A 23,870-nucleotide genomic window follows, 5' to 3' on the forward strand; every position below is an offset into this window, starting at 1 on the left:
GCTCATGGTTCTGGGCACTTGGAGAATTCCATCAAGGAGGAGACCGAGGACCACTCTACTCCATGTCTGCTCAAAGGAGGAAGAACTCCAGAAGGACACTGGAGCCCCAGAAAGAAGATGAGACCCTTCTTCCTGGCCTGTGCATTCCATTTACATAGACAATCGTGATCTCGGCCCACCTGCTCTCCAGATGCAGCCAGAAATCCACCTTCTCTTTCCCTTCGGGCTGTCCACACAGGAGTTCCCACTGCTATGGGCCCCATTCAGCACCAGGCAAGGTACCACACTCTTGAGATCTCTATCTCAAGCAATCTTATGAAGGAGGCATTATCTCCTCCATTATATAGATGACATAAATGAAAGCTCATTAAAAAGAAGTAAGTTGCTGCTGGGACTGCCGGACTCTCCGCTGCTAAATGTCCCACTACCCACCTATGCTACCACCATTTCTTTCCCTGAGCTTCGCTATTGTGTGATCCATCGCTTTGAGGATGTTGATAACTGCTGGGATGTTTCGTCATATCATCATCATGGAACAACAGAAACTCCCCACAAAGGACCTAAATGAATTCCAGCAAAGAAGGAGGAGGAAAGTAGCCGTTTAGAGGTCCCAGTGGTCAGAAAAGGAATCATGTCAGCTTAGCTGTGGTATGGCCTCTCAGACTCTCTTTAGCTCCTGTATCATGGGCTGGTTCTGACTGTCTGCCCAGAGCCTTTCCAATGCTTCTAGAGACTGAATCAGTCTGGGGAGGACAAACTCAACAATAACTATGCCCCAGAACCTAAAAACAAGTTTCTTTCTTTTGGTTTGGCCATATCCCCAGAGGCCTAAATTCAAGGTATACCCTCTTCCATCCACTTGTGCGATATTCTCTGATGGGGGAGAGCCTTATGGATCTCATTCGCAATGTAAAAATTACAGGGACACGGGGTGCCTGACTGGTTCCGCTGGCAGAGCCAGTGACTCTTGATTACGGGGTTGTAAGTTCAAGCCCCATGTTGGGTGTAGAGATTACTTTTCAAAAAAATCTTAAAAAAAAAGAAAGAAAGAAAGAAAATTAATTACAGGGACTCATCTTCCTTCCCACCAGGCATGGCTAGACTGCGATGAGGAATAATCCAATGAGGGCAAGGGACTGTGGTCTACTTTCACTGCTTTTCATTTTCAAAACATTTCAACTGTTTGGGGAAATGTAGTTAGTGGAATAATGTCCCACTAAAACTATCCACCCATAAACTCAGAATGTGACCTTATTTAGAAATAGGGTCTTTGCAAGTGTTGTTAAATTAAGATCAGATCATACGGGTTTAGGGTGGGCCCGAAGCCCAGTGATTGATGTCCTTATCAGAAGAAGAGAGGACACAGGGACACAGGCCATATCATGATGATGGCAGAGAGGACAGTAATGCAGCTACAACCCAGGGCACACCATGGACCACCCAGAGCCACCAGAAGCTGGAAGAGGCAAGGAAGGATTCTCCCCTAGAGAGAGAGGCCACCCATTTGCTCTGGTTGTCCCATAAAACTCATACAGGAATACTAATACTCTGAGAAAATCCAATTCCTTAAATACCACATGTCAATCATTTCTTCAATGACAAGGACCCAGCGGCCTTAGCACAAAATGGACAGTGATCTGTGGGCAGAAAAACTGGATCCATCCTGGCTCCTTGACCTTGGACAAGTCCCTTTAATCACTAGGCATTTCCACTACCCTGTTTATAAATGGGTTTAATAACACTTGCCCTTCCTACCTAAGGATTTTTTATGAAGCTACAATGAAGCCAAGCATGTAAAAGCAGTGTGTGATCCAACACACATTACAATGGCTGCTCTTTTCAAATATTTTCAAATATTTTCATAAACTCTTCTAGGTCTTGAAAGTCATAGGGTCCTGGGTTTGAATGTCAGCTCTACCATTTATTCCTATCTACACTTTGGGCAGCCCTGATTTCCATGATTCTCATCTAAAAGAAAAAATGGCAGTGAAACCACTTATCTCACAGGAGTGATGTCAGAGGGGTAAAAATTACAGCACATATGAAAGCTTGGCTCAATACATTATCTGTTCTTTCTTTCATCTCTGTATCCCCCAAAGTGCCTGATACTTCACAGGTATATACGGTGCCCTAAAGTGAGTGTGCATGCCATCGATGTGGTGTCCAGCCCCACATCCTCCCTCTTTCCGGCCTCCCTGAGGAAGGACCCAAGACACAGGACAATATGGCGGTGGAGAAAGGAGTAAACCCTTCCAGGGCACAAACAGATGAGGAGATAGAGTGCCCCTCCTCTTCCTTCTAACCCATGGGACGTGGAGTGAAGAGATGTATGAACCAAGCCAAGGAAAGGAAGGGGGATCGTGGAGACAATGGAGACCCTACTGCAGGCTCTGACATCTGGGATCCCGCAGCCTCTGGGCACCACCACATTTCTTCCCACTCCTGTGGCTTATAACTTCCATTCCATAGGGCCAGAAAAGCAGCAGGAGGTACACACTGCTTAGAGCAACCCTATGAGGGCTAAAAGGCCCCCACAACCTCACAGGCTGGGTAGCCCAGTGAACCAGACATGGACAGAAGAGGAAAGCGAAGAGGCAAGGCTGAAAGAGAATAAAGTATCAGACTTTGAAAGAAACTCCAAAACTGTATTAGACACAGAAGGGTGAAAACCCCACCGTGGAAGAAGAAATTATGTACTAAGCTCAGCACTGCAGGGCCGTGTGCACAAGCAAAGGCATGTGAGTTAGCTGTAACATCCCACCCTCCCTTCAGTTCTCCCTCTTTTCCTGGGTTTCCCGAGGCTTGTCAAAATAACAAGACCACCTCAATAACTCAACTGTTCTCTGCTTGGGTCTGGCATCACAAGAGTTGGATCAGTGTACCAATTTCTTCTATTAATTTATTCACAGAAACCCTGAGGTATTTAGGAGAACAATCTGCCCCAGTAAATAATGGTTACTATCAGGAATGACTAGAACATAAGCATTTCTGACTGCATGATACAGAAAATCAATTTTCCAATTACAGAATGGGCAGAAGACACAAACAGACATTTCTCCAAAGAAGACGTCCAGACGGCCAAGAGACACAGGAAAGATGCTCATCACTCATCATCAGGGAAATGCAGATCAAAACTACAAGGGCTATCGCCTCGCGCCTGTCAGAATGGCTAAAATCCATGACACAAGAATCAGCAAGTGTTGGCAAGGATACGGAGAAAGGAGAACCCTCTTGCACTGTTAGTGGGAATGCAAATGGGGCAGCCACTCTGGAAAACAAGTTCCTCAAAAAGTTACAAATACAGTTACCCTACAATCCAGCAATCGAACCACTGAGTATCTACCCAAAGAAACAAGAACACTAATCCAAAGGGATACATGCACCCCTAAGTTTATAGCTGCATTATTTACAATAGCCAAGGTATGGAAATAGTCCAAGTGTCTCTTGACTGATGAATGGATAAAGAAGTGATATAGATATAGATATATAACATATATGTATATATGTAAATATGTATGAATATGTACATATATGTATATGTGTATAACACACACATAATGTAATATTATTCAGCCACAGAAAAGAATAAAATCTTGGGGCACCTGGGTGCTCAGTTGGTTAGGCATCTGTCTTCGGCTCAGGTCATGATCTCCAGGTCCTAGGATCGAGCCCCATGTTGAACTCCCTGCTCACCAGGGCATCTGCTTCTCCCTCTCCCTCTGTCTCTCCCCCCGCCCCCCCTTTTGTTCTCTCTCTCTCTCAAATGAATAAAAATCCTAAAAAAAGAAAATAATAGAATTTTTTAAAAAGAATGAAATCTTGCCATTTGGGATGACATGGAAGGCGCTACAGAGTATTAAGTATTATGCTAAGGGAAATAAGCCCAAGAAAGACAAATACCGTATGATTTCACTCATATGTGGCATTTAAGAAACAAAACAAAGAAGGAAAGCGGGGGGAAATGAGAGAGACAAATCAAGAAACAGACTCTTAACTATAACGAACAAACTGATGGCTACCAGAGGGGAAGCAGGTGGGGGCTGGGGAAACGGGATGAAGAGGAAGCAGTGCACTAGTCAGCACGAGCAGAGGGTGACATACGGCAGTACTGAATCACTGTATTGTACACCTGAAACTAATCCGACACTGTATACTAATTGGTATTAAAATAAAAACTTAGAATATATAAATGGAAATAAATTTAAAAAGAGTATCAATCTTCTCAGCACATAAACCATGGCTTGCATGCCACAAGTCTGCCTACTGTTGATGGAAGGTCTAGTTTTTTTCCAAACATAAAGTCTTCCCTCTTCTTTTTCCTACCCTTTTCCCTTTTCTATATTTCTAAGGAAGAAGAAAGGAGTTCACCAGCCAAGTCAAAGAAGATGAGAATATTCACAGAACAGTCAGTGAACCAGCTCAGTGATGCTTTCAAATGTAAGGCTTTTCCAGGACGGGTTGGTGGATGGACTGAACTGACCCCCAGGCAACCTCTTACAGGAAGAAGAGTACCCCCACCCCACTCCCAAGCCAGTAAAAAGTTCTAACTTCCCTCTTTATATGCTTTTCCCTTTCCTAGGCTTCTCATAGTCAGCAATCCATTTTCCAATCCCACCACGTTCTGAATCAGCAGGCCACACTGACCTAAAACACAACTCACCAGGAGCCCTCCCAGGAAGAACAACGGGGACGCTCCATACACTTCCCCTTGAACTTGATTCAAACTCAAACTCTCAGTTCAAGTTGTGGTTAGTCAGCCAAGGTGTAAGAAGAGGAAGGGGGAACCAGGTCTCCACAGGCTCCTGGGAAAGCCCCTGCTGTCGGCTGAGCGTCTCCCCACCCCAAAGAGGCCACAAGCTGAAAAGAGGCACTGAGTCCCTCCAGAAAGAAGGACTCATACATACGGTGATCTTGCTGGCTTGGTTCAGGGCTTCCACCCAGTCCTTCAGATCCTTCTGGTCATTAGCTTGAAGAAAATACCTCTGAGAGAGGGCATTGATGACTGCAATAGTCATGGGGGAAGAAGAGAGAAAAACCCAGGTCAGAACACATGCAGGACAAAAAGACGCCATCAAAACTCAGGTGCCTGAGGTGGCAAGGTGGAGGTCTGCACAGAGCGAAGGCATCCGCCACGGTGCAAAGTCAGCGGCATGCGCATCTGGAAAACAGTGGGCTGCAGCCGCTCTCTCTCCAGAAGTGTGAATTGTTCCATTAAGCCATGAGAACAACACCTGTTGTTCATGTTTTAACCACCCGCTTCATGTGCTGTTGTACAGGGATGAGGCTTCTCGTCCGCCCTCAACAAGACACGAGCCTGAACTGCTTTCTAGAGGCGCCAACAGACTGAGAGTCTCAATGGTACACATATCATTTTGGACCCAGTGCTCCTTGTTTCCACTGGCACAACTGGCCTGACTTAGGAGTCTTGCCTGTGGTCGGGAAATGGAACAAAGCTTGCCTGAGATCAAATCTGTGACCCTGACCTCATTCTCAACCTGTTCTTTCCTCTGAACCCTCTATGAAGTCAATCGTTTTACTTCTGCGTTCATTACTTATCTTGTTTAGATCTGCTGACCACAAAATCTGAGACAGTCATTTCTGAGCTTAGCAATGACACTTGAAAGAAATGGGACAACAAGAACACCAAAGAAGCCTGACCCAACCGGAAGTTGGGAGAGAAGACAGCTCAGTGACCACCTTATTCTCTGAGCATATATCAGTCAGAACTACAGGAGGCGAGCATCGCCGGGTAGACAGAGAATTCATTAGTTCATTCACTCATCCGACAAATATTACTGAGCATCCACTATGGGCCAGGAACCGCTGTATGTGCTGGGGATACAGCAGTGACAAAACAAAGGGACAGCCCTGCTTCATGGAGCTGACATGCAGAACCACCCATATAAACAAGAGAAACTACTTGTTAGCATCTGTCTGTGGCACTTAGTACATTACCGAGAACACAGTAGGCGCCAAATAACAACTGATGATTTAATGAGTAGGGGCATGCACTGAGTGACTCTGCTTCCTGTGTCACTCCCAACTCTGGCACTCAGGTGCCAGTGCCGACACACTCAACAGGATACTCCTTTTCTGTTGTTCCCCCAACTCCCCCACATCTCCACCTTTCCTGAGCGCACCGCGGCTGCGTCTGAGAGAAGGCTTCCCAGAAACGACCCGTAGATACCTGGACCCTGCCCTGCAGAGTCAGGAAAACCGAACTGTCACTAGTTCCTGTACCTCCGCCTTCCGGGACTATCTTCCCCGCGAGACCAAGGAAAGCAGTATCGCTGGAGATGTAGGCACGTCGCCATGACTGAAGTCACTCACACACGCAGGGAGCAAGTCACATGTGATCACAGGACTGTCTCCACACGAAGAGGAAGTTGCCGCAGGACTGTTCAGAAAACCCAGCCCCCAGTTCTGTACTTACCAAAGCAAAATGGAGTTTTGGGTTTCTGCTTCGGTGTAGCTATGCTCACCTAAACCAAATAAAAAACAAAATAAGAACAGTTTTATAAGATGGTTGTAAAGCATTTCTTTCTTCACTTTTTGGGGGGAGGGGCTGTAAAATTTTCTACACAAAAAAGAAGAGTATTTAAAACATATATAAACATTCTAAACAATAGTAATGAAGTGGAAACGCTGTACTCACCCTCCAGATGAAGAAATAGGCCATTACCAGTCCCATTCCTTAGATGTCCTTTGTGTGCCCCTCCCTGAAAGAATCCCATCCCCACCCCTCAAGGGATAACCACTACCTGGCTGTCTCCCTTCACCTTCTTTGCAAAAAGACTTTGGAAAACCACACACTCCAACAAAATTCTCTTTGGACCACACAACCCAAACGTGGCCTATTCACACTAGGAAGACCGCAGCCCTCTCTCTCAACCCCTGACCCCCTCCCGAAACCGTTCTCCAAATACACAAATTCCGATTAGAGCTCACAGGAAGGTCTGGCAGCATGCCAACGTCCTTTTCTATCTACCCTGACTGCTTAACCCTGAAAATAGAGGAGGGTGCCCAAGGAATCAGAGCATACCTATGCATTTAAGGGAAGAGAAGAGAAGAAAGTAGAAGTCATTTTACAGCTCCTGTTGTGTTATCTCCTCTTGTTTCTTCAATCCTACCTCTGGCATGTACACTCCTGACTATGTACACAGATGAGCCTGCCTCACTCTGATTCAAACACGTGGAATGAATAAAGGAAAACAAATCATGTCCCCCATATGCCAAGACGGGACTGCCCTTGATGGAGTTCAGTTGCAGTCCCTGGAACAGGTCTCCACCACTATACCTGGGATTGCAAAGGAGGCACTTTCCCCCAAGACCCTAGGTTAGGAACTAGTCCCACATTCTCCTAATCCTCCTGTGGACAGCATTCTCTCAGTCCCCTTTCCAAGCAAGGGCCTTCTCCTACTTGTATGAGACCTGAAAAAAAGGCCTGCCCTCCAACATACAAAATGAACATAGCATACTCAACATCAATAAACAAATCACTAATGTCTACATAACAGTCTACTAACCTCTTCGACAAGGATTTTAAGTGCCTACAACAAGATGTCACATTAAGTCGACTTCATTAATGTTTCGTTAAACAGTCACAAAAATCTCATCACATTTGAAAATAATTAGTAGCTTTGATATTCTTAGTTCAAAAGAATCTTTGGATATGCGAGGTGATTGCTGCGAAATATGGCCAATCATGAATTAAATGAGTTACTCAGCCAAATCACCCCAGAAATAAGATGACTGGAATCCTCTCGAATATTTTATAGCCAATTCTATTTAATGAGGGTATGGTTATATTCTGATCTGTTCACCAGGATGTGATGTGGAGGTCTTATGGCCTAAAGAAAGCCTTTCAACAGTCCTAAAAAACATAAAAATTCAGGCAAAGGTGAGCCCACCTCACAGACTACCCAAATTCAGGCATGTCTTCACCATCCCCAGAACCCACTCCCCAGAGCTCCATGACATCATAAGTTCTGGTCCCTGTGCCACCTTGTTTTGGGGGTTCTGGATCCTAGGATTCCATCTGAACCACAGCATACACCGTTATCCTGCTTGGGTCTGATGTCCTGATCTGTCAATGACTCAATTTCTGGCTCTTTCTCTCGGCATCCTTGTTCCTCCTGCAGGTCCCTTGTGCCCTGAACACCTGCATGGCCTGGCCTCAGTTCCCATGTAGCTCTGACCAGCAGAGAGCAGGCTGACCCTCAGAACCCACATATCGCATGACTTCCTTCCAACTGTAAGCTTTAGAATGGCTGTGAAAAACTGGGCACTCAGACCCTCACTGGCTTATGAGAAGGCTCACCCCTTTCTCCCAGAAACTGACATTTATCACTGACCAGAAAAAGCACCACGGGCAGAGACTTTTCACCAGGTTGGATGACAAATGGTCCATAGTGACCACAACTTTCTAGCAGCCTATACTGAGGGAATGCTACCAGCATGCTTAGTACAACAACCTAAGCGATCACCTGGCTTTTCATTTGTTTTTATAGGTTTATCTCGTTTTCAGTCAGGGGACATCAGAGATTACATACAGGCACACCTATAATTTGCCTCAGGCCCAACCACAAAAACATTACTTGGCAAAGCAGCTAGCTCCTTGCTGAATCAACCAGACATCAGGTCTAGTTCTGCCCTGTGGGCCATTTAGCATGGGTTATACCCTCAGTGTCTCTGACCAGCTTCCCAAGTAGCAATTACTATTTTCCTTCTTATCATCACAGAATGGCAAAAGAGGAAAATGAAATTCTATCTACCGGGGCTGTGTCCCTCGAGGAGAAGGGCTGAAGTACGGGCCTCTTTTACTATGGAAAGGTATCTCTGGCCTCACCCTGATATCCTGGGGATGGTGACAGCAGAATACCTCTTCCCCTGGGAGGTATCAGCCCTCTGGCCTCCACCCCACCTCACGCTGGTAATCAGACCAGACTGTGCAGCCTCCTTCAGATGTAGTGAAGGACCAGAGGATCCTGAAAAAGCATGTCTCACCGACCAGCTACAGGGAGGGCACCCAAGTGCTACCATCCCCCTGCCGGAGGTGACCACAGTCAAGTAGCTGCGTAGCCGTGGTTGACTGGTGGGTCCTGAGTTATGCAAGCAGTGAGAGGAGGTCAGGATGTGAGGGGTGGAATGGGCACGGGTCAACCAGAGAGTGACGCAGACAAGGCCACTCTGCAGCTCCACAGACTCTCAGGAACTTGCTCTTATCAGATCAAACACAGACCACAGCGGCAGCAAACTCATCAGTAGCAGGGCACTGCTAGCCAGCCCCATCCTGTCTGCCCCTGGCCGGAAGTGGAGCTGGGGCCCCTCTGGTAGGAGCAGCAGCAGCAGCAGCAGAAGGTCTTGAAGTTCTGGGATGGCTCTGCCCTAGTGTCCAGGCGTCCTTGCCCCATGAGGTGGCATCAAGAGCAGAGGAAGCCGCGGTCAACTACACAGAATGACTGGAAGGATTCTAAGCAGTGGTCTCTGGACCAGCTTCCGGAGGTCAATGAGCCCTGAAATTACAGGCAGACCAGGGTTGTACACACATACATACTTCATCTGGGGTCCATGATCTTCACCCAGCACTCAAAAGGATCTGTGACCACCACTGATTCTCCCCACCCCACCACCACCACCACTACCACAAGAAGTTAAGAACCAGTGTTCTTGGGAGGTCTTCCTTATAACTAACTGAGGGCAAGGCCCTGACAGAGTGGGACACAGCCGGGGATGGGACACGGGGGCTGGCTGTATAGAAGAGAAGAGCCTCAGGCAAGGCGGGAAGGCGGTGGCACCAAGCCCACCTTACATCATTTTCCAGTTTGCCCAAACCTGGTTCTGCTGCCATCAGTGCCCCGGAGGACATCAAGTCAAGGACTTTCACCTCTGTCGGCCTTTCTGAAGCATCATCCCAACACACACCCTCAAGAAAGAGTGACAGAACAGCACCCCTGTGCAGAGACCACACGTACACAGCAAGTCAGGTCGACACTATGGTAAAATGCTGTCCTCTGGGAGGGACTACCCAAAGGTTCACAAGAAATAAGCTGGAATGCTGAATTGGATGCCAGTGGCCCCGCTAAATGGGTTTCTGGGAAAACCCCTGCTTTCTGGCACTGAGTCAGGTGGGAGTTAAAGGCTCACTGCTCTATGTAACCTGACCCCTGGGGCAGCTGCGGGGGGGGGGGGGAGGCAAAAACACCCATCCAGGCCTGCATCTCTCCAGAAGGGCTAAGAAACAGGTCCATCCTTTCTAAATGAGACAGCTTCCAAAGCTGAGAATTCTAAAAACCCTCATCTGAGCTGCATTTATAAATTGTGATTCAGCAAGAGACGGTATTCACTCTTCCCCCAATTTAAAAAAAAAAAGAAAAGAAAGAAAAAAGTCTCCCGCCAAACCAAACTCTCTCCAACAGGAGGTTTGGAGTTTCACTAATAATGAGGTTCTCTACTCCGCCCCTCTGATTCTGTTCCTCCAAACCTCCTAGAAAAAGACCTCCTGAGCCCCCACCAAGACCGGACAGGAGAGGGGAAGGCCCAGGCCTCCGGCCCGCCCGGCCCCAGAGGCAGCCACATCTCTCACCACAAGGCAAGCACAAATTGCCCACAGCTGCGCTAGCAAAGCTTCGCTTTAAGCCCTGCCCCCTTCCCCTGAGGTCATTATCTCCTCTCTCTAATCCGCTCAGACCCTACCCTGCATCTTCTGCCTCTGTGCCCGGCGGTGGCGGTATGGGCTAGCCCTTGTGTCTGCTCGCCCTGCCTCCAGCCCCTGTGGCGGCTGCCACCTCTAAACCAGCCCCGGCCAGCTGCGACAGGCGGCTGGACCCAAGGGTTCCCAAAGCTCACTCAGATCAGGGTCCCCCCCCAACCTGGGAGAACATGGACAAGGAAGCAGAGATCCCCAAGAGGCCCAACATGAAGGGTGCGTGGGGAGAACAGGACTTCCGGAACCTTCGTGCTGGCTGGGTGCCACCTGGCTCTTCTCACTGGACAAAGAGTTCCTCTTTCTGGCGAGGCTCTAAATCCCCAGCCTTTTTTATCTCTGCTGCATCACAGGTCAGCACTGGAGCCTGCTCCGGGGGCGGGGGCGGGGGTGGGCCGCTGAAAGCAGCTCAGTGCTGCAGCTCTGCGTGGGCATCACCAACCAGCCCGCGGTCTCTCCCCCGCGCCCCCCCCCCAACCCCAGTATCTCAGCTCCGAAGAGGGGCTGCTCTTTCTCTGTCTGCACTAACCGACCAGAGGTGTTCTGTCCGGCCTGCCTGCCAGGCTCTCCAGCAGTCATCTGGCGGCTGAACAGTTCCCTGGCACAACCAAGTGCCTTCCTGGGGTTCTCCTAGCCTTCCCTCCACAGTCATCCTGTCCCCACCCTTTGTGAGCTGCTCCTGTGGAACAATACCCTTTGGGAGAATCTTTTCTATTCACTGGGGGTTTTGCAGTTGTTTGGTACTTTTTGTCCCAATGATGATAAAAGGTCATGCCCGACTCCTACCCCAGCACCTAGTCCTCCTTGGCAGGAGCTGGAAGCATCACTGACCACTGTGTCCCCGGAGTAAGAGGCTTCAGGCTCACCCTCCAAGAACCTGCTAACCTCACTCCACCCAGCACCGGTCAGCAGCAAAGTTCCAAAGGGAGGACAGGGGAGCACTTCACTGCCCAGGCAACACACCCAAATGCTAATGTCCGAAGAATTTGACATTTCTCATTTAGATACGAAACCTACTTAGAGAACGTGAATCCCCAGAGCTCCAGGCGGACATTACCTTCGAGATGTAGGTCAGCTGCAAAGATCCAACGGCGCCTGCCCCCATGGCCAGGTTCTGAAAGACACATGTTTTTCATTTTTAAGAAGCATGATGCTATGTGAGGCACTGGAACAGCACTAAGAGACCGAAGACCAAAATGCTAGTCCTGGCTTTGCAACCTTGACCAAGCCACTTACCCACATTCTTTAGCTCACTCTCCTCCGTAAAATGGTGATAATTCTTACCATGGCTATGTTGACACAAACGTTATCCTTGGCCTTACTTACTACAGCGGGGGTGTCTTCTAGGATGGTGGTTAGAAGCGTGAGCTCTACCATCTGAGTGAGTCAGTTCCTTAACCACTATGCCTCAGTTTTCCTTTCTGTAAAAATACGGATACTAAAGGTACCTACCTCACAAGGCAGTCATGAGGATGAGTAAATACATGTAAGGGCACTTGCAATCATCCCCGGGACATAGATGACTCTCAACAAGTATTAGCTATTATATTTTTTTTCTTTCCTGATGGCTCTAGTCCCCTTGTTGGCTTGGTCCTGCTTTATGCCACTTCAAATTGTTTTTGTAATAAACAGAGTACATATTCACACAATACAGAAATTTTTTTAAAAATCCAGCTATTTAGTTTATTTCACAGGATTATTATGAATACCAACTGGAATGATGTCTGTATGCCATAAAACACTAAATAAATGTCCTAGTAAAACAGCAAGAAACCCACAGGCACCTGGTCAGGCAATATTCTGTCCTAGCACAATCTCCCCAGCTTGCTTATTTCTCCGCTGTCAGAAACGAAGCAATGAAGACACAGGGATGACAGCATACTGAAGAAATGAACACGATTAGAAACCTCAGCCATGAAGTTTCTTATTTATAAATTGGAAAATCTACTCCCCCATGGACCTTAAGAACCTGTCCAGAGCTCCTGGTGCCCCTTAAGTTGCTGCAAAAGCCTCAGAGAATAATCTTGAAGCCCCCAGTTATTTGGGGTTATCTCAAAGCAATAAGGGAAACAAATCTTGGATAAGGAGAATTTAGTAAATTTCCTAAAAGGTTAGCAGTGAAATGACCTGTCATTCCAGGAGACTGCCCTTAAGAAGTATTTTAGACAGTAGGGAAGAGCCCTTCTAGGCCCGATGATCTAAATTAACATACATCACTTGAAGCAAATGCAGTATGTGAAATTTTCTACACACAAGAAAATGGATGGGGACAATACCACGATAAAAGGAGTCTCAGAGCCCTTAAATTGTAGACTAAGAAATTCAGAAAGGATGTGTTGCCTCCTATAACCCCCCTTTTTTTTTTAAAGATTTTATTTATTTATTCGACAGAGAAAGATCATAAGTAGGCAGAGAGGCAGGCAGAGAGAGAGGAGGAAGCAGGCTCCCCGCTGAGCAGAGAGCCTGATGCAGGACGCCATCCCAGGGCCCTGAGATCATGACCTGAGCCGAAGGCAGCGGCTTAACCCACTGAGCCACCCAGGTGCCCCCCCACTTTTTTCTTAACAAATGAGGCCATAAATCTAAATGCTGCCTTTAGGTAATCAGATTAGAATTTCAAATATGGACGATCTGATTTATACATTTTTTTCAGATATACAGTGATTGCATTTTGCTGACTTTTAAGGACACCTCTATTCGATAAAGAGAGATAGGCCCTGCACCCCTAAATCAGAGTCCACGAAGGAGCCACAGGCACTCCAAAAGGCCACTGAGCAACGCCACTGCCCCAAGGAGAACCGAGAACCGCTCTGGGCAGACAGCTCCGCACAGAGTAAGGCTGCCTCCAAGGACCACAGGGCCACCAGCCTCTCTAGGACACGGAGCACCTAGCCCACTCCCAGCCCCCATCTGGCACTGGAGGAAAGGGAGGGGCTTTGTGAGTGAGGGGATTGGTCCAAGGTCACATAATTGGAGGCAGAACTTGAACTACAAAGCTCAGGTCATCTGACTTCAACCCAATGCGTTGGAAGCAGCACGATAAAAATCTTAGAAAAGATTGGGCTATTGGAATTCTAGCTGTGACATTATCGCCCTGTGACTGCAGGCAAGTTTCTCTGCCTATAAAAGGGGGACAATAAACCCTCCTTGGGTGGTTGTGAGGATTACATGAAAATACATAAGGAGCGCCTAGCCTATGGCAGCTCCTCTCCCCGACCCACAACGACGCTAATTACAAGACGCAGAGGCCAAGTCTCAGGGCTGGTGTTGCACAACTCACTCTCATCACCCCAAACCACAGCCCAAAGGCCTCCAGAGCCCCATCTGGAATTATAAGTGATGAAGTGGAATTTGGGGAACCATTCGGACACTAACCCACACGTAATGACAGATATGAGCGGGTCAGATTTCAACTACTTCATCCCCTCCACCCTCCAGGGCTGCTCCACCCTCCGTCCCATTCCCCACGCTCTCCCCCCACCCCCCTTCAGCTCTCCCACTGCAGAAAGACAGAGGAGCAGCTCTCCTGACTGGTTACCTGGGGGCGGGGGGCGCCTTCACCTCCCTCACCCACCACCCACCCCACAGCGTGCCCCTAGGCTCACATGTACCTCCGTCTCCACCATGAGAAGCTAGGAAAATATGACAAGTGTGTATAAATGCAGTTTCCCCCCCACAACTTCCTCCCCACCCAGGGGGAGAGGAATGACAGGAGAAAACAGCCCCAGGATCCCAGAGCCTTGATCCGGAGTGATGGCTCAGTGTCCACTCCGATTGCTGGACCTGGGAGATTCACGGTGACAGCTTGCTGCCAGGGTGGCAGCCCCAGGCAGAAACTTCCTGGTCAAGGAAGAATGTACCAGCATGTCTGAGCTGGAGACCTCAGCAGCCAGTCATCTGGTGGGGAACGCCAAGAAACAAACAGCACCCGAGGCGGGGCAGTGTGTCAAAGACTAGGCAAGCGGCCTTTCCAGGACACGGCCAGTCTCGACCTCCAGAGAACCGATAAGAGGATCCACCTTCACAAAGCTTCTCTGGGTTGCAGTCTGTCCCTGGCCTCCCCTCTCTCTGAATCCTTGCACACCCATCCCGCTCCAGCTGTGGTGCACACCACACTCTCCCGGGGAGCATGTTTGCAAAAGGCCCAGGCTCAGACCTCACCCGAAAAACACTGAATCATAGTCAAATGGAACATGGTCAGAACATGCACATTTTTCAAATGTTCCCAAGGGATCCCTACACAAGCCCAAGTCTGAGAACTGCTCTACATGACAAAATCTAGCCCTTGGTTCTAGATCAGCGTATCCCTTTCTGTGAGATTAAGTCTCTTCTTGCCAGATTTTAAGCACATTGAGGACATGAGTAGAATCTTATTCCTCTCTATAGCAGGCTCCTCAATTTTTATTTATTTGTTATCTTTTAAAGATCTATTTATTTTGAGAGAGAGAGAGAGCGCGCCTCTGTGCATGAGTCGGGGTGGGGCGACAGAGGGAGAAGGAGAGAGAATCCCAAGCAGACTCCCCTCTGAGCACAGAGCCCAAAGCAGGGATCCACCCCAGGACCCTGAGATCATGACTGAAGCAGAAATCAGGAGTCAGATGTTTAACCAACCAAGCCACCCCAGGCAATTTTTAAGCAAAAACGCTATTTGCACAGCGGTTAAGTTCCCAGACCAGTCCCCCAAAATCCTGCTACACTCCGTACCGAAGACCTCCCATCCACCCCTGGCAAACCACCTTTCTTTGGAAAGATTTGTTCATGTTTTGAACTGGGCTGTCACTTGAGTTTACAGTTACCACGACCTCAGGCAGGGTTCCTGAGGGACAGGAATCGGGTGGAGGGGCATAAAAGGACCGAGCCCCAGCAAGACGAGAGAGTCAAGGGCTTGGGGAGAGGCCTGGGACGCCTCCGACATGAGAACATCTGAGCAGAGGCGGAGGGAAGGCAAGGCTGGCCGGCAGGAAGGCTGCTTATGGGAACCACCCGTTTTCACACAAACTCGTACCCATGCCTCACTCCCGGGGCTCTAACTGATCCGGGACAGGGCCCAGGCACCTGCACGTTTTTCAAGCGTCCCAGTGATTCCAGGGAGCTGCCCATTTTGAGGACCCCCCGCTGCACGCTTGGGCTGGTCCTGCTGACTCTGCACAGAGATGCCAGCTGGTGAGAAAGCCACGCCCAGCGGCAGCCCACAGGGTGACCTTGGCTGCTGCAGCAACAGTAAACAGGGAGGAAGGGATGGGCAGGCCGGCGGGCAAGCAGAGGGAAAGAGGATTCCAGTGCCATGCGTGGCCCGCAGCCTTTGGACGTGAGGACGTCTGTAAACTCAGGAGCATTCTCAGTTTTCTGAAACAATGCAGGGCACAGGGCAGGTTCCCATTCTTTTATGAAGACACTGCCAACACCTTGCTTTTCCCTCATGTGTTCTTCTGCACCAAGGGCCTCTAAGAAGCTCCCGCTCCCCATGAGGGGCAAGCGTAGAGTTTATGCTTTTCCAGCACCAAGGAAGAGCCAAGAGGCCCACACAGAAATGTGACAGACCTCCCGTAGTAAGCCTTTTTCCAGAAGCCACATTATCTCTTGTCGAAATAGAAAATTTTACCCTAGGAATGTCTCCTACTCCCTTTCCCATCTTCTAATGAGAGTAATGAGGAGCACAGAAATGACTAACTACAGAGTCATAAATTCACAGAGTAACAACACTAAAGGGTTCTGGTGGTCCCTTATCATTTGCCCCAGGAGTCCTCTAAGACTCAAGGTGGGGAAATGACTTCCTCAAGGAGCTGAATAAAGACCGAGCTTGTAACTCCCACCATCAAATCCAGCACTTCAGCAAAGCACAGTTTGAGGAAGGAAAAAGTAAACTAATGTCTATTTAGAGTCAATTTTGCACCAGGCCAGGCTGCTAGGTACTCCTGCACATTGTCACTTAATCCTAACAATCCCATTTTACAGATGAAGAAAGTTAACAACTGAGCAGGTGAAGCAGCTTGCCCAAAGTCACACAGGCAGTGAGCAGTCAGGCCAGTATTCAAACCCAACCCCTTCCTGACTCTCCAATCTCACACGCTTTCCCTCTACACCATGCCACCCCCGGGAGACAATCCTTCAAATGTACAAGGACCTGCTCATTACCTAAGAGTTGATTATCAATGAAAGGTAAATACAAGGGACGCCTGGGTGGCTCAGTTGGTTAAGCAGCTGCCTTCGGCTCAGGTCATGATCCCAGTGTCCTGGGATCGAGTCCCACATGGGGCTCCTTGCTCGGCGGGGAGCCTGCTTCTCCCTCTGCCTCTGCCTGCCTCTCTGTCTGCCTGTGCTCGCTCTCTCTCCCTCTCTCTGACAAATAAATAAAATCTTTAAAAAAAAAAAAAACTTAAAAAAAAAAAAAAAGAAAGAAAGGTAAATACAAGAGCAGGACTGGCAGGGTTACACCGGAGGAGGCCCTCCACAGTTGCCCAAGCTGGGAAGGGCAGGCACTGGCCAAACTGGCTCTTGGGTGCCAAACTCCGAAAGACCAGAGATTTGGAGTGGAAGGGGGAAAGGAAAGATGCTGATGCTTTCTTACCTTCTTTCATATCCCCCCGGGGTGCCTAGCAGAACACATCAGGCAGTCAAAACCAGCTTGCTGGTCTACGAGTGGGAGAAGGAGGAAGGGACTGTTTATGGAAATCCCACAGAGAGGCCATGAGCCAACATGGCTGCCCACAGGCTGAAACCACAACTCAAACCACCAGAAACCGAGGCCAGACACAGACTCTCAGAAAAGAAAGACTCACCTAGGAAGAGTTGTGTGATAGGAACGGAGGGGAGAGCATAATTCCCTCTGCCCCACACTCCACAGCCCTTGCCCCAGAATGGGAGAGTAACAGAAGGAAAGTAACCAAGCTATTATTCCCAGGCATTAGGGGACCCAGACAGTGGCCTGACCTGTTGCTCTGGTATCAAACATATTTCCTCCCCTCCATTCTGTAGCTCCACTTCCTGATACTAACTTGAGGAAGGATGAAATGCCCAAGGCTACTCTCCTCATTCTCTAGGTCAAAATACACATGCAACACTTGCCTTCCAGAAAAGTCAACTCTGCATCATGAGCCACTGTGTTCGTGCAGGGCTTGCATTCTATCACCTGGAAGCCGCCTCTCTGCTGACTGTTGACACGCATCCGCACCAGCTTCAGCCAGGATGGATTGCATGACGGGTAAGTCTCTTGACTTACCCGTCCCTCCCCCAGTCCTAGTGATAGTGACCTAAAGACACGATCCAAGGTAGGTCAGGGCTCTAGATAATCCCCAGGACATGTTTGGGGTCCAAGACTCCAACTACCGGCCCCTGAAATGGTTCTGAAACTTCAAACTCAGTAAGCCAAGACCTTCACCCATGTGCTCAAGGCAGCCTCCTCCACACCTGCATCAAACTCGGGGTCATGGCCCCTCCGTCCTGGAATCGGCTCCATTCGCCACTGCCCTGTGCCTGCCAGCGGCTCTGGCTTCTCTTCTGGTCAGCCTGGCACTAACCCTCTGATTGCTCTCCTCCACCCTCCCGTCAGTCACCGAGCCTGACATTTTTTTCCTTCACGTGGCCTCTAGATCTGTCCCTTCCTCTCTATTCCCTGTGCACCACTGCCACTGACATTCCAGGACACCCAAGACAAATCCTCGCTGTCAGCAAATGACATCTCAGTAATATTCCAGAGTTTATGTAAGCATTTTCACATACATTGCTTTATTTAATCTTCACAGCAACTATGTCAGAGATAGAGATAATTAATATCATTACCCTTGTTTTACAGATGAGAACACAAGGCTCAAAAAATTGGGCGTTTCCCTAATTAAAGTACACATCCAGTTGTCCTGCATACAAGGGATACAAACTAAGAAAATGGGCTTGAGAGCAAAAATCGAATATGCAGCCCCCTCCTAAATGTACGGTTGCCTGCTCTGCCTTGGAGACATCATTTGAATAATAAAATGGCATTCTTTTGTATATAAATAGTTACATAAATACATAAAAAAATATACAATAAATATATCAAACACCAAAGGTTGACATCTCAAAGCCGAACATTAATAACAATAAAACCAAAGGCAAATTTTAAGAAAACTTAGAACAGTTTCACCACAGTTCCACATTGGTAAAACCTTGGCTAAATTCCACAGCTTCCCTCTCCTTTTGTTGGTTAGACTTTAACACCGAGGAGCAGCGTTATGAACACAATTGTCCCAAAGTGCCTGTTGGTTTTCACTTCCTTTTAATTTAGACAAAGTACCATCTTTTTTTTTTTTTTTAAAGATTTTATTTATTTATTTGACAGAGAGAGATTACAAGCAGATGGAGAGGCAGGCAGAGAGAGAGAGATAGAGGGAAGCAGGCTCCCCGCTGAGCAGAGAGCCCGAAGTGGGACTCGATCCCAGGACCCTGAGATCATGACCTGAGCTGAAGGCAGCGGCTCAACCCACTGAGCCACCCAGGCGCCCGACAAAGTACCATCTTAATGATAAAGAAGACAAGGATTATTTTTAAAAACACACAAAGGGCACCTGGGTGGCTCAGTGGGTTAAAGCCTCTGCCTTCAGCTCAGGTCATGATCTCAGGTCCTGGGATCCAGCCGCACATGGGCTCTCTGCTCAGCAGGGAGCCTGCTCCCTCCTCTCTCTCTGCCTGCCTCTCTGCCTACTTGTGATCTTGTCAAATAAATAAATAAAATCTTTAAAAAATAAAAAATAAACACACAAAATTACTGTAGTATTTTATGTCAATTCTCAACAAATCTCTACATAATTTTAATTCTTTAAAAAAAAAAAATTTCCCTTAGCAGAATTTACATTGTGGTAAAAGTACAGACCTGTCGCTTGAAATCTTTTAGAAATTTTTCCAAAGGAATTCTGCCTCCTGCCTCTAACAGAGAGTATGGACAAAAGTCTGCCAGAGAGTCTACTTGGCCCTTGAAATCATTTGACTACATGGAAAGTTAATATACCAATAACACAAAATCCATGATTAAAAACACCTTGCTCAAACAATTGCTCAAGATCTAAACATTGTCATGAAGCTATATGCAGAGAACAACTCTGGACAGACACACAAAGTAGTAATGGCAGCTGCCTCTGACTAGGCTGCCTCTGACTAGGTGACTATGTGGCTGGCGGACAGGACTGGGAGATAGGAACCTGTCAGTAGATCTGCGATCCTACATTTTGAAGTTTGTACCATGTGCGTGTATTAGCTATTTTTTTTTTTAAGTTATCTTAATGGTCCTTGGCATTTTGGCCAGGTGAAGCCAATGAGGCAAAAATCTTTTTTTTTTTTTTTTTAAGATTTTCTTTATTTGACAGATAGAGATCACAAGTAGGCAGAGAGGCAGGCAGGGGCGGCGGCTGGGGTTGGGGGGGCAAGCAGGCTCCCTGCTGAGCAGAGAGCCTGATGTGGGGCTCGATCCCAGGACTTGGAGATCATGACCTGAGCCAAAGGCAGAGGCTTAACCCACGGAGCCACTCAGGCACCCCTGCAAAAATCTTTTAAATATTGATGGATTCAGCCAAATTTTATTCAAGGAAACTTCTGAAAAAAACCCCACGATTTTTTAAAAAAAATACCAATTTTCATCTAGCCTTTACGACAAAACTTGTATCCGTTTATTTATATGTTTTAGGTATTGCTACCACGCTTTGTATTCTTCCTACTAAAATATCCAGATATCCATCTTTTTTTTTTTCTAAAGATTTTATTCATCTATTTGATGGACAGAGATCACAAGTAGGCAGAGAAGCACACACAGAGAGAGAGGAAGGGAAGCAGGCTCTCTGCTCGGCAGGGAGCCTGACATGGGGCTTGATCCCAGGACCCTGGGATCATGACCTGGGCCCAAGGCAGAGGCTTTCACCCACTGAGCCACCCAGGCACCCCGCAGATATCCATCTTTTTGTGAACACAGCTCAAGTTCCTTGCTCTTTTCAATGAAACAACTGCTTTCAGATTAAAAAACAAAAAAAAACAAAGGGCTCTCACCGTGGTCCCAGAGTTAGCAGGAGAGATACCATCTACCTGAATGTTACAATGATCCGTAATTCTCATCATGGCTTTTGGAAAGTAAAAATGCCTGAGTACTTTTTGGCTATAGAGAGAAAACTCACTTTACAGAGTAAATTTGACAAGAACAGCCACCTCGTGCAGCAGTACGTTCAGACTTCTGTTCCGCCTTCGTTCAGGGCTATATAATTTAGTCGTGCAGTTGCTTAGCCAAATGGGCCTCACGAGGGTGGAGCGTAAACATCGCTGTGCAACTCGAACATGGTTAGTCACTCTGCAGGCCACGATCATAAAGCACAGCAGCCTAATTAAGGTATTTTATCTCCTCTCTCATGATAGGGACCAACACTAAATTAAAATATAGGTACTGGAGCCATAATATCACAGTAATGTTTCCAGGGACATCCAGCCCATGTTTGCTTCTGTTCAAGGACTCTGTGTGCTGAAATTGTCAGCCTATTGATTTTTAAGTGCATTAGCTGTATCAGGGGCCATTAGCAAGAATGTCAAAACTTTCCGTTTATAAGGGTCCTTTCCAGCTGATGGGTTTCATCCCACATCGGTCTGGTGTCACCACTGCCTCTATCAAAAACCTGGATTTCATACTTCACTGCATCAACTCTATAAATTCTGTGCGACATCTAGGGCCGTACCTGGTCCATGCAGGCTGACCCTGGAATGTGCACCTGTTGTATGTCCCGTGAGCAGAGGGCAGCCCTCCGGCTTCCGGAGCTGTTTTGCCCTCATTTATAGAGCTGAAACCAGGGACTGTCCAGTGGGGTACACAACTCTGGAGGCCTAACTTACTTCGAGCCCCACTGCAGCATCGGGCTGAGGCCTACTGTTTGCGAACGTCTGTTTGAGCTCAGACCATTGTCCAGCTTCCTCTGCTTCCCTGTCCTGCTTCCCAGCTCTCTTGACCATTTCCAGAACATTTCCTTAAGAAAAACTTGGCACAGGGGCGCCTAGGTGGCTCAGTCAGTTAAGCATCTGACTGCGGTCAGTCAGGTCATGATCTCGGGGTCCTGGGCTGGAGCCCCACATCAAGATGCCCCTCCCTCCACTCGCGTGCACTTTCTCAAATAAATAAATAAAATCTTGGGGAAAAGAAAGAAAAAGAAAGAACTTGGCACAAATCCTCATCTCGGCGCCTGATTCCTGGTCTTGGGATCTTCTTCTGGAGAACCTGACCTTAGATCCCCTCTGACCAGGCAAGCTCACCTTCCTCCTTGGTGCTGCCTCTGCTCCCAAATGACCACCACTGCCCTCACACAGAAATACCCTCCTCTTCCCATGCCGCTCTGCCTGGGACAGGGGGCATAATGATCAAAGGAGGTACTGTAAGTGAAAACACATCTAACCCTATAAAATGTCCTACAAATGGAAATCACTGGTGGTAATGCTTTGTCTCACCCATCCTTCCATATCTGGATCCAGCACCACCCCCTCCAAGAACGGGGGCCCCCACTCTCCCTGCCACATTTTTTTTCATCATCCATCTTCTCACCTACAGCGTAAGCTCCATGAAGGCAAAGATTTGGTCCACTCACTGTTGGAGGAATGAAATACATTCACAGGATATATTTATGCATTCAACAAATATGCGTTAAGGAATGTTTCAGGAATTAAAGGGCTGAAAGCCATGTTAAAAATCATCTAGAGTACCTATAGCCTGGAGAGGATAAATAACTTCCCTAACATACAAAATAACTTCGTGGCAGATTCTTTATTTCTTATCTCCCAGACCTAAGGACTTCCCATCTGAGGCCCCAGCTTGAGGCCCTGCAACTTTTTAGATGGGCAGCTACAGAGGAAAATGGCAGCCCCTTCTCCTTCAACCAAACGGCTGGCAACTGGGCCACTGAACTCAACAACAGGCTTTCTAACAAGAAAGGTGCACCGAGATTTTTAGCACCACAGTTATGAGTGTTGTTTTCATCTCTCCAACTAAGCCTGAATCTCTGGTGGCAAAGACTTACTGAATCCACCTCCCACAGGGTCCCGGGGATCATGCACAGGGCTGAGCCCAGACGTCAGGAGGAGGCGAACACAGGGCAAGAGCGCAGACACCAGAGTCTCACCGACCTGGCCCCAACTCCAGTCTATACTTAGCTCCTGAGTGACCTTGAACAAAGGTGCCAAACTTCCGGCACCTTGCAGAGTACTTCCAGAGGGATAATAGCCCCTGAGTCCCAGGATCACAGGAAGGACGTCATGAGATGCTATACGTAAAGCCCTCCGCACTCAGTAAACATAACCAGCAGGTAACAGTACGTCGTAGCAGTGGGAGTGGGAGTAAAACCAGGCTCCATAAACACCAACTACCAAGTAGCTCTGACAGGCCAAGATCGGAGATGTGGGTTGAGAGAATCCCCTGCTATTAACGAAGATACTGTATCGGGCATCTCCTTTTCCCTATAAAAATTAAGACGGGCAGTGACCAAACGCAGTGCCATGTCTCTCTCCTCCAGAACAGACCAACCCCCTCAGTTTGCTTTTGGGGTTCAAACCCAATCCATGTGCTCCTGACTCTCGGCACTCTGCTTCACCCGCCTCTGCAGTTCTGCTTGATGGAGGCCCAGGGGAGAGGTCGGATCCCCAGAGAGCAGCATTGGGCTCTCTGCATTTTACAAGGGCCTCCCTTCTGACAGCCTCCCGACTTGGCCCCCTTGGGTGTGTTCATTCATCCAGTGAGCACACACTGACCAAGTGCTGGGCACTATGGATCAAAACCCAAGCCAGAGGAGCTCCCCACCCTCCAGTCCTCTCAGCTCTGAGCATCCTCCAGCTCCTCTTTCTTTTTTTTTTTTTTTTTTAAAGATTTTATTTGTTTATTTGACAGACAGAGATCACCAGTAGACAGAGAGGCAGGCAGAGAGAGAGAGAGAGAGAGAGGGAAGCAGGCTCCCCGCCGAGCAGAGAGCCCGACGCGGGACTCCATCCCAGGACGCCTGGGTGGCTCAGTGGGTTGGGCCGCTGCCTTCGGCTCGGGTCCAGCTCCTCTTTCTTAATCAGAGACTCCTCCCTGCAGAAGCTTTCCTGCCTCCTAAGCAACATGAAGATGATGGTCTCATTAGCAGCAATAAAGGCAGGGAAGTAGAGTTAGAGATGGTCAGTGTCAGGATCCCAGCTCTGC

At 48.1% G+C, this 23,870-nt stretch overlaps 1 protein-coding gene across 3 annotated transcripts in view; it reads right to left on the reverse strand.

Annotated features, from left to right (window-relative positions):
• The window catches only part of PLEKHA2 (pleckstrin homology domain containing A2), a 59,061-nt gene that overhangs the window by 21,403 nt on the left and 13,788 nt on the right, over nucleotides 1-23,870 (reverse strand). For all 3 annotated transcript variants that reach the window (XM_044225339.1, XM_044225338.1, XM_044225340.1), the window contains 3 exons: nucleotides 11,763-11,819; nucleotides 6,434-6,482; nucleotides 4,905-5,002 (listed from right to left, as the gene is read on the reverse strand). In XM_044225339.1, coding sequence (XP_044081274.1) covers nucleotides 4,905-5,002; nucleotides 6,434-6,482; nucleotides 11,763-11,819 — 204 coding nt within the window. The remainder of the gene's footprint in view (nucleotides 1-4,904; nucleotides 5,003-6,433; nucleotides 6,483-11,762; nucleotides 11,820-23,870) is intronic.

This window comes from Neovison vison, chromosome 11 (assembly GCF_020171115.1).
Source record: "Neovison vison isolate M4711 chromosome 11, ASM_NN_V1, whole genome shotgun sequence".
NCBI lineage: Eukaryota > Metazoa > Chordata > Mammalia > Carnivora > Mustelidae > Neogale > Neogale vison.